The sequence below is a fragment of the Mandrillus leucophaeus genome, unplaced genomic scaffold (genome assembly GCF_000951045.1).
Source record: "Mandrillus leucophaeus isolate KB7577 unplaced genomic scaffold, Mleu.le_1.0 Scaffold266, whole genome shotgun sequence".
Lineage (NCBI taxonomy): Eukaryota > Metazoa > Chordata > Mammalia > Primates > Cercopithecidae > Mandrillus > Mandrillus leucophaeus.
Genome location: NW_012102765.1, coordinates 1,587,376 through 1,598,057, shown reverse-complemented (window position 1 = coordinate 1,598,057; position 10,682 = coordinate 1,587,376). Strand labels below are relative to the sequence as shown.

The 10,682-nt window shown below is 39.8% G+C and overlaps 1 protein-coding gene across 1 annotated transcript in view; it reads left to right on the top strand.

Annotated features, from left to right (window-relative positions):
* Positions 1-315: 315 nt before the first annotated feature.
* GALNTL5 (polypeptide N-acetylgalactosaminyltransferase-like 5) overlaps positions 316-10,682 on the top strand; it is a 57,142-nt gene continuing 46,775 nt past the window's right edge. Inside the window, exons 1-2 of the mRNA XM_011984368.1 lie at positions 316-352; positions 596-716. Coding sequence (XP_011839758.1) covers positions 316-352; positions 596-716 — 158 coding nt within the window. The remainder of the gene's footprint in view (positions 353-595; positions 717-10,682) is intronic.

Here is a 10,682-nt window from a genome sequence, read left to right as displayed (position 1 = left end):
TGTTGATAAACTCCCCTTTCCCCACTGATATAATCAGAATATTTATCCCTCCATGTCTCATGTTGAAATTTGGCCCACAGTGTTTAATATGGAGCCTGGCAGGATGTGTTTGGGTTACATGGGCAGATCACTCGTGAATGGCTTTGTTCCTGCCTACAGTAATGAGCTCTCCTTCTATTAGCTCATGGGAAAGCTGGTCGTTTCAAAAGCCTGGCATCTCCCGCTCCTTGCTCCCACTCTCACCGTGTGACTTGCCTGTTCCCTCTTTACCTCCTGCCAAGATTGGAAGCTTCCTGAGGCCCCCACGAGAAACAGATGCCGGCCCAATGCTTCTTGCACAGCCTGCAGAACTGTGAGCCAAATACATCTCTTTTCTTTATAAATTACCCAGCCTCAGGTACTCCTTTATAGCAATGCAAAACGTACTGAAACACTCGCCTTTGCCAAGAATTATTTGACCATTTTTGCACAGATCGATTTCTGAATTCTATTCTGGTTCTTTTAAAAAATTATTTTGGTTATTCTAGATCTTTCCTTTCCTGCATCACTGCTAGTAAGCCTTTACTTATATGACTCTAATTACTTTTTCTTGCAGGTATGGATTTTAACCATACAAACCCAGAACTTCATAAAGAACTTTTAAAATACGGATTTAATGTGATTATCAGTAGAAGCTTGGGCATCGAAAGAGAAGTGCCAGATACCAGGAATAAAATGTATGTTCTCTCTCTCTTTCTCTCATTCTCTAGGTAGGTAGGTAGATAGATAGATAGATAGATAGATAGATAGATAGATAGATAGATAGATAGATAGATTAAAAAGTTACCAACCAGATTTTAATTTTAGCATACTAGAAATGTCATAGATTCCTATTTTTAGGACTTGAAGTCAGATAATGTCAAGATTCTATTTCAAGATTCTAATGCTTATAGTGTAGAGAGTATCTTCTTTATGGGCACAAAATGTGTTCTAGAGGTTTCCAAGAATTGAGTTAGCCACAGATCTTTTTATTAAATCACCAATAAGGGCTTCTGGCCAAAGGGGCATTCATTCCTGATAGAAAATGCTCTGGACAGCTACCTTTTTTCCCCCAAAATTTTACTTTTTTCAAAAAAATTGTTCCTTCAATTGTTGTATTAATAATTATTATGTTAATGATTAACATTTTCATTAATTATGTTATATAAAATAAACATAACATAAAATTTGCCATTTTAATCCTTTTAAAATATACAATACAGACATTCACATCGTGCAGCCATCGATACCATCCATCTCCAGAATCTCAAACTGAAATTCTGTACCTGGTATGGCTTGGGTCTATGTCCCCACCCAAATCTTATCTTGAGTTGTAATCCCAGGTGTCAAGGGAGGGACCTGGTAGAAGGTGATTGGATCATGGGGGTGGTTTCCCTCATGCTGTTCTCTTGATAGTGAGGGAGTTCTCATGAGATCTGATGATTTTAAAAGTAGTAGTTTCCCCTGCATTCTCTCTCTCTCTCTCTCTCCTGCCACCATGTAAGATGTGCCTTGCTTTCACTTCGCCTTCTACCATGATTGTAAGTTTGCTGAGGCTTCCCAGCCATGTGGAACTGAGTCAATTAAACCTCTTTTGTTTAGCAATTACCCAGTCTCAGGTAGAATCTTTATAGCAGTGTGAAAATGGGTTAATACAGAAAATTGGTACCAGGAGTGGGGCACTGCTATAAAGATACCTAAAAATGTGGAAGCAACTTGGGAACAGGGTAACAGACAGTGGTTGGAATAGACTGGAGGTCTCAGAAGAAAAGGGGAAGATGTGGGAAAGTTTGGAATTTCCTAGAGACTTGTTGAATGGCTTTGGTCAAAATGTTGATAGTGATAAGGACAATGAAGTCCAGGCTGAGGTGGTCTCAGATGGAGATGAGGAACTTGTTGATAAATGGAGTAAAGGTGACTCTTGTTATGCTTTAGCAAAGAGACTGGTGGCATTTTGCCCCTACTCTGGAGATCTATGGAACTTTGAACTTGAGGTTTGGAAAATTTGCAGCTGACCATATAGTAGAAAAGAAAAACCCACTTTCTGGGGAGAAATTCAAGCCCAATCCAGCTGTGAAAATTTGCATAAGTAATGAGGAGCTGAATGTTAATAGCCAAGACAATGGGGAAAATGTCTCCAGGGCATTTCAGAGATCTTCATGGCAACTCCTCCCATCACAGGCCCAGAGGCCTAGAAGGAAAAACAATTTTGTTGGCCAGGCCCAGGGCCCTGCTGTTCTGTACAGCGTTGGGTCAAGGTGCCCTGTGTCCCAGCCACTCCAGCTCCAGCCACAGCCAAAAGGGGCCAAAGTATAACTAAGGCTGTGGTTTCAGAGGTTGCAAGTTCCAAGCCTTGGTGGTTTCCATGTGGTATTGGGCCTGTGGTGCACAGAAGACAAGAGTTGAGCTTTGGGAGCCTCCACCTAGAAATCAGAGGATATATGGAAACACCTGGATATCCAGGCAGAAGCCTGCTGCAGGGGCAGAGCCCTTGTGGAGAACCTCTACTAGGGTAATGCAGAGGGGAAATGTGGGGATGGAGACACCAAACATAGTCCCCACTGGGGCAATGCCTACTGGAGCTGTGAGAAGAGGACCACCTTCCTCCAGACCCCAGAATCGTAGATCCACTGATAGCTTGCACCATGCACTTGGAAAGGACACACAGGCACTCAACACCAACCCTTGAAAGCAGCTGTGGGGGATGTAGCCTGCACAGCCACAGGAGCAGAACTGCCCAAGCTCTTGGGAGCCCACCCCTTGCATCAGTGTGCCCTGGATGTGAGACTTGGAGTCAAAGGAGATCATTTCAGAGCTTTAAGATGAAGGGGCCAGGCACTGTGGCTCTTGCCTATAATCCCAGCACTTTGGGAGGCTGAGGCAGGCAGATCATGAGGTCAGGAGTTCAAGACCAGCCTGGCCAGCATGGTGAAACCCTATCTCTACTAAAAATACAAAAAGAAATTAGCCAGGCATGGTGGTGCATGCCTGTAGTCCCAGCTACTCAGGAGGCTGAGGCAGGAGAATTGCTTCAACCCAGCCAGCAGAGGTTGCAGTAGGCCGAGTTCACACCACTGCACTCCAGCCTGGGTGACAGAGCGAGTTCTGTCTCACACACACACACACACACACAAAGATTTAATGTCTGCCCCACTGGGTTTCAGACTTGCATGGGGCCTGTGGTCCCTTTGTTTTGACCAATTTCTCCCATTTGGAATGGGAATATTTATCCAATGCCTATACCCCCATTGTATCTTGAAAATAACTAACTTGATTTTTATTTTACAGGCTCGTAGGAGGAAGGAACTTGTCTTGTCTCAGATGAGACTTTGGACTTGGATTTTTAGGTTAATCCTGGAATGAGTTAATACTTTGGGTGACTGTTAGGAAAGCATGATTGGTTTTGAAATGTGAAATGATATTTGGGAGGGGTCAGGGGCAGAATGATATGGTTTGGCTCTTTGTCCCCACCCAAATCTCATGTTGAATTGTAATCCTCAGGTGTCGAGGGAGGGAGCAGGTGGGAGGTGATTGGATCATGGGGGTGGTTTCCCCCATGCTGTTCTCATGATAGTGAGAGACTTCTCATGAGACCTGATGGTTTTTAAAGTGGTAGCTTCCCCCATGCTCGCTCTGTCTCCTGCTGCCATGTAAAATGTACCTTGCTTCCCCCTCACCTTCTGCCATGATTGTAAGTTTCCCAAGGCCTCCCCAACCATGTGGAACTGTGAGTCAATTAAACCTCTTTTGTTTAGAAATTACCCAGTCTCAGGTGGTATCTTTATAGCAATGTGAAAACGAAGTAATATAGTACCCAATAAACAACAACTCTCCATTTCCCAACCCCAACACTTCCTGACAATCACCATTCTACTTTGTGCGTCTATGAATTTGATTACTTTAAGTACCTCATATAAGTGGAGTCATACAGTATTTGTCTTTTTTTGTGACTGGCTTATTTTGCTTAGCATGATGCCCTCAAGGTTCATCTATGTTGTAGTGTGTATGTGCTAATGCGTTTTTAGTTTGTTTTAAGTTCTGATGGTTTCCAGAGAAAAAGGGCCAATATTCTCCTTTAACTAAATGAGAAATACTTACATTAAGGAATATCCATGAAACAGGAGAAAGCAGGGTCACTTTGCCTTGTTGCAACCTGTGTGCAACACAAACATTTGAAGCCACAGATATCACTTATGATGTGGTACACTCAAGAGACGTGGAGTTTGTACATGATTACACAATGTATCTGGGTCATGATAAAATAAAAAACTTAAATTTACTCAAACCATAGAACATGGTATTAATATGGAGAACAATGTTTCACTGAACTGAATATTTACTACAAAGGTCAACATTTTAAAATATCTTTTATGTTATGAATTTCTGTATCATCATTTGTTCTTCCTAAATCTCACCTTCTAAAATAGTATGATTGTTTTTGCTTCCCTTCCCCCATCACATGATTACCGTTCAGAAAAACAAAGTTTAGAGAGATTCGTCCAAAAAGAAAAGTGGACTTGGCAGTTTTAATATTTAAACTATAACTTTATTTAATAGGAAATTCAATTCTGTACAAAGAACCCACTACTATGTTTAAAAATTAACTTCTAGGAGTAGCTACCACTATCTGGAGTCCAACCAGGTTTTTAGCCATTATTGTAATAGCCATATTATTTCATTAAATGGAATTTTCATTTTAGTTTTGCCTTACTTTTCAAAAAAATATAATTTGGTCTCATAAAATGAGTTTGGAAGTGTTTCTTCCTCAATTTTTTGGAAGCGTTTGAAAAGATTTGGTATTTATTCTTTAAATAAATTCAGCAGTGAACCCATTAGGTCCTGGGGTTTTCTTTGGTAAGAAATTTTTATTTCTGATTGAATGCCCTTACCCATTTTCGGTCTGTTCAGATTTTCAATTTCTTCTTGATTCAGTCTTGATATGTTATATGTTTCTGGGAATTTATTCATTTCTCCTAGGTTATCCAATTTGTTGGCATATACTTTTTCATAGCGGTCTTTTATGATTCTCTGTATTTCTGTGATATCACTTAGATCTCCTCTTTCACTTCTGGTCTTATTTTTTTGAGTCTTGTTTTTTCTTAGTCTAGCTAAAGGTTTGTCAAATTTGCTTATCCTTTTAAAAACCCAACTCTTTGTTTGGTTTGTCTTTTCTATTGTTTTCCTAATCTCTATTTCATTTATTTCTGCACTTATCTTTGTCATTTTCTTTCTTTTACTAAATTTGGGCTTAGTCTGCTCATCTTTTTCTTGTTCCTTCAGGTATAACATTAGGTTGTGTATTTGGAAACTTTCCTTTGCTTTGATATAGGTATTTATTCCTATAATCCCCAAACTTAGTACTGCTTTTGCTGCATCCCATATGTTTTAGTATGTTTTTTCATTTCCATTTGTCAAGATATTTTTAATTTCCATTTTAATGTCTTTTTAAAAATTTCTTCTTTGGCCCCTTGGTTGTTTAGGAACATGTTTAATTTCCATATATTTGTGAGTTTTCTGAAATTTGTCCCATTATTGATTTCTAGTTTTCATACCATTGTGATCAGAAAAGATACTTGATGTGATTTCAATCTTAAATTGTTAAGACTTGTTCTGTGGCCTAATATTTGATCAATCCTGGAGGATATTCCATGTGCACCAAAGAAGAAATATATGCTCTTCAGCTGTTGAATAAAATGCTCATATGTGTCTGTTATCTCCATTTGATCTAAAGTATAGTTGAAGCCCAGTATTTCCTTATTGATTTTCTGTCTGGATGATCTGTACATAGTTGTAAGTGGGGTATTGAAGTCCCCTACTATTATTTTATTGCAGTCTATCGCTCACTTCAGATTATTAATATTTGCTTTATGTATTTAGGTTCTGTGATGTTGGGTGCAGACAAATTTACAATATGTCTTCTTGATGTTATATCCTGGTATTATATTACCAACTGGCAATATAATATTGTTATATCTTCTTGATGAAATGGGCCCCTTATCACTATAAAATGACCCGTTTTATCTCTTTTTAAAGTTACTATTTTACTTCAGTATAAGTACACTCTGCTCTCTTTTGGTTTCCATTTGCGTGAAATATCTTTTTCCGTCTCATCACTTTTAATCCTGCTATATCCTTAAAAGGGAAGTGGGTTTCTCATAGGCAGCATAAGTTAGGTCTTGTTTTTTTAATCATGTTATTCGAATCAAGATTTATGTATATATTTTCAGAAGTCTGCAAATTCTTAATGAGATTCTCCATGAGAATTCTAAAATTCCATCTTCCCACTTACATATATATATTTTTTGAGATGGAGTTTCACTCTGTTGCCCAGGCTGGAGAGCGATGGCACGATCTCAGCTCACTGCAACCTCTGCCTCCAGGTTCAAGTGATTCTCCTGCCTCTGCCTCCTGAGTAGCTGGGATTACAGGCATGTGCCATCACACCCAGCTAATTTTTGTATTTTTAGTAGAGATGGGATTTCTCCATGTTGGTCAGGCTGGTCTCGAACTCCTGACCTCAGGTGATCCAACCACCTTGGCCTCCCAAAGTGCTGGGATTACAGGCATGAGCCACCGTACCTGGCCTATTATTTTTAATTAATATACACTTATACAGGAGGACAGCCTGTTACTATTGTCACTGAATTTCAGTAGGTAATGAGAAAAGTATTAGTAAACTTAATAGATACATTATACAAATGATGTCAAACAGAGGCAGACCAAATGCCTAAATTATATGTTATGAGAAGTTACTTTACAGTATGGCCAATAGAATTTTTAAAAACAGGATTTCAAATACAAAAATAGGACTGAGAGATTTAAGCAAACACATACTACATAGTAAGAAAATCTAGTCAAATTAAGAAGTAAACTTTCCTATAACAAGTAGAAAATAAGTTATAAGTGGTGATGTCATTTCAGCAAACCCAACCTGAAATTAAAATTAATTTATTAATTTGATTTTAACTCTTCTAGCCATATTTCATTATTTTTAACTGTTTTATTTATAGCCGTGTACAAACTTATGAGCACAAGGAGCTTCTGAGCTCGTAAGTTCACATATTTAAGAAACATTAAAGTAACAATTCATCTCTGGAGGTTAATAACTTATTTTCTCTCCAAAAAATAGTCTATGTATGATTCAAGTTTTTAAAATCCTGATTTATGTTTTTCTTTTTTGTGTTGTCTTCATCAGATTTTGATATCAGACTTATACTGGCTTTATAAAATGAATTTGAAAGTTTTTGACTCTCTAAAATAGTTGGGATAATATGATAATTACCTACTATGCTGAAATAGCACTTGCTTGGTAATTATGAATCACCAGTGCATTTTTTAGTGGTAGACATTGATAAACTTGCAGATTACTCTAAGGTTATTGTTCTACTCAAGCTTTCTATTTCTAGAGGCTTCTTAGGACACTATTGTAATAAAACTTTTTTCCACCTATTTTTCAAATTTATTGGCAAAAAGTTGTGTATCTTATTTCCCTAATTATTATTATCTGCACTGGTACCATACCTTCTTTCTCATTTTTTTATTGCATATTTTCCCACTCTCTTTTTAAGCTTGATGTGCATTGTTTTGTCTTTCAAAAAACCAACTTTTGATTATGCTTACCAATTTTACTTTTTTGTCTTCCAGTTCATTAATTCCTAGTTATCTTTACTGGTTCATTTTTATTTCATTTGGTTTATCCTGTTTTTCTTGCTAGTTTATAAGGTTAGTTTAATTATTTTACCTCTTTGTGGTATAATAATACATTTATAAATATTCATTTTATTCTGATTTAAATTTTAGCCATATCCCTTAGATTTTAACATGATAGGCTTTCATTTTTAATTTCTATATAATTTACAATTTGTAACTTCCTCTCATCCAAAAATTATTTAGAAAAATCCATTTTTTAAAATAGGATTTGAACAAATGAATAGCCATTTACAAATCAGTTTATCAGCCATCTGTCACCATGTTTTTCTAATGTACTCAAAAGATTGTCATTGTAATAGTGCCTGTGCCCGCTAGAGTATTTCTACTCAAAATACGGCATGAAAACCACCAGCACGGACAGCCCCTGGGAGCCTGCTAGCCATGCAGAATCTCAGGCCCCAGCCCGGATCTCCTTAATCAGAATCTGCAGTCAGCAAGAACCCCAGCTGAGACCGATGCATGGTAAAATTTGGTATCCAAATATTGGTTTGGTAGGGCTGCTATAAGAAAGTACCATCAGCTGGGTAGCTTAGACAACAAAAATTATTCTCAGTTTTGGAGGCCAGAAGTCTGAAATCAAGGTGTTGGCAGGATTGGTTGCTTCTGAGAGCTGTAAAGAAAGGCTCTGTTCCAGACGTCTCTCCTTGGCTTGTAGATGGCCGTCTTCTCCCTATAACTCTTAACGCCATCTTCCCTTTGTATATGTCTGCCTCTGTGTTCAAATTTCCCCTTTTTGTAAGAACGTGACTCATATTGGATTAGGGCCTACCTTAATGAGCTAACCTTACTAATTATCTCTACAACAGTTCTTTTTCTAAATAGGATCACATTCTGAGGTCCTGGGGACTAGAACTTCACCATATGAATTTTGGAGGACACAATTCAGCCTAAAACAGTGCTGCTTTGTACTGAACTATTATTAATGTATGAGGTCAGCAATGTATAAGGTTAGCAAATTTATAAGATCAGCTCACTGAAGACAACCAAAGGCCATCCAAATTTCTTTAGTCTTTTTTTTTTATTATTATTATTTTGAGATGGAGTCTTGCTCTGTTGCCCAGGCTGGAGTGCAGTGGTGCCATCTCGGCTCACTGCAAGCTCCACCCCCTGGGTTCACGCCATTCTCCTGTCCCAGCCTCCTGAGTAGCTGGGACTACAGGTGCCCGCCACCACACCTGGCTAATTTTTTGTATTTTTAGTAGAAATGGGGTTTCACCATGTTAGCCAGGCTGGTCTTGAACTCCTGACCTCAGGTGATCCACCCATCTTGGCCTCCCAAAGTGTTGGGATTACAGGCATGAGTCACTGCACCTGGCCAGGAAAGTATTTATAGACATACCACAGCAACATTTATTGATCTGTTTTTGAGAAACCCACACACACCAGGTTCTCTTGGGGTTCTAAAGGGTCCTCACGTGAGCTTCAGGCTCCTCCACCAACATCAGACTGAAGGGATGCAGTTTATTTCCAGTTTTCTTAAAGTGATACACCTGGGACTGACTGTAACATCAGAGATGTGATTTTAGCAGTACAAGTCATCCTGGACCACCACTTCTCTTATTCATGGTATTGGTCTTCCATTAATTCAGTCTAGCATCATATTTTCTCTTTCTCTCCTACTTTCTGTCTCACAACTCAACGATCTTACTGGAATATTTTTTTGAGATAGAGTCTCAATCTGTCGTCCAGGCTGGAGTACAGTGGCGCGATCTCGGCTCACTGCAACCTCCGCCTTCTGGGTTCAAGCGATTCTCCTGCCTCAGCCTCCTGAGAAGCTGGGATTACAAGGGCGCACCACCACGCCCAGCTCATTTTTGTATTTTTAGTAGAGAAGGGGTATCGCCATGTTGGCCAGGCTGGTCTCGAACCCCTGACCTCAGGTGATCTGCCCGCCTTGGCCTCCCAAAGTGCTAGGATGACAAGCATGAGCCATTTAAGCCTTTTAATTATTTTTCCACATGTTTCTGCACAGCCGCATTTTCCCATTCACCGTTCCAGACCCAAGTGCAGTTGGTGCAGGTGCCCTCATTCCCATCTGTTCTGGTGCTTCCTTGGCCCTGTCCCTCAGACTCTCCATTCCCTTGAATCTGATGTCAGTTCCACTCAGTGGACATGACTTCTCTGTCTTCATCTTGCCTTGGATGAAAATGAAGACCAGGATAAGGCCCTCTCCTTCCCTGGTGACTTCATTTTGTGAGTACCCTGAGGGGACTGTCCAGGATGCCTGTAGGATTGCCTGCCCAGCACTCCTTTCCCACTGTTTTCCCCCCTTTCCACGTGATTGCAGTGGTAACAATGATTTTTTTTATTTCGACTCAATTTTCTGACCCCGGTTGATTAACCCAGGGATGGGCACCTATGGCAGGCTGGGCCAATGAATCTTTTCTGGTCAATATTTGATCTTGGAAAAGGTAAAGTCCCATCAGTTTCTCCTTGGGTACTTGCCTATGAGATATGCCGATGTCAATCACATTTCCCACTGAAGAAGTGGAAACAAGCCCAGTTGCAAAGGAAGATGATAATCATGTCATGAGCCTTCTATCTGAATACTTACTGCATGCCAGGCACTGCTCTAAGTGTTGTAGACATGTTAATTCATTGCATCTTCACAGCCCTTGGAAGTAGGTTGTTATTGCTACTATTATTTTTCCCAGATGTAAACACAAAAGCAGAGATGGAGAGTGTCCAGACGTCATTCAAGCCTTTAGTTCTAATCATTCCTTAAGGCTCCAGCTGCTGCAGTTGCTAGGTCCTATGAGACATTTGGGTCAGCTCACAATACATCTCTCCCTTCCCTTCCCTTCCCTTCCCTTCCCTTCCCTTCCCTTCCCACCACCAGCACGGACAGCCCCTGGGAGCCTGCTAGCCATGCAGAATCTCAGGCCCCAGCCCGGATCTCCTTAATCAGAATCTGCAGTCAGCAAGAACCCCAGCTGAGACCGATGCATGGTAAA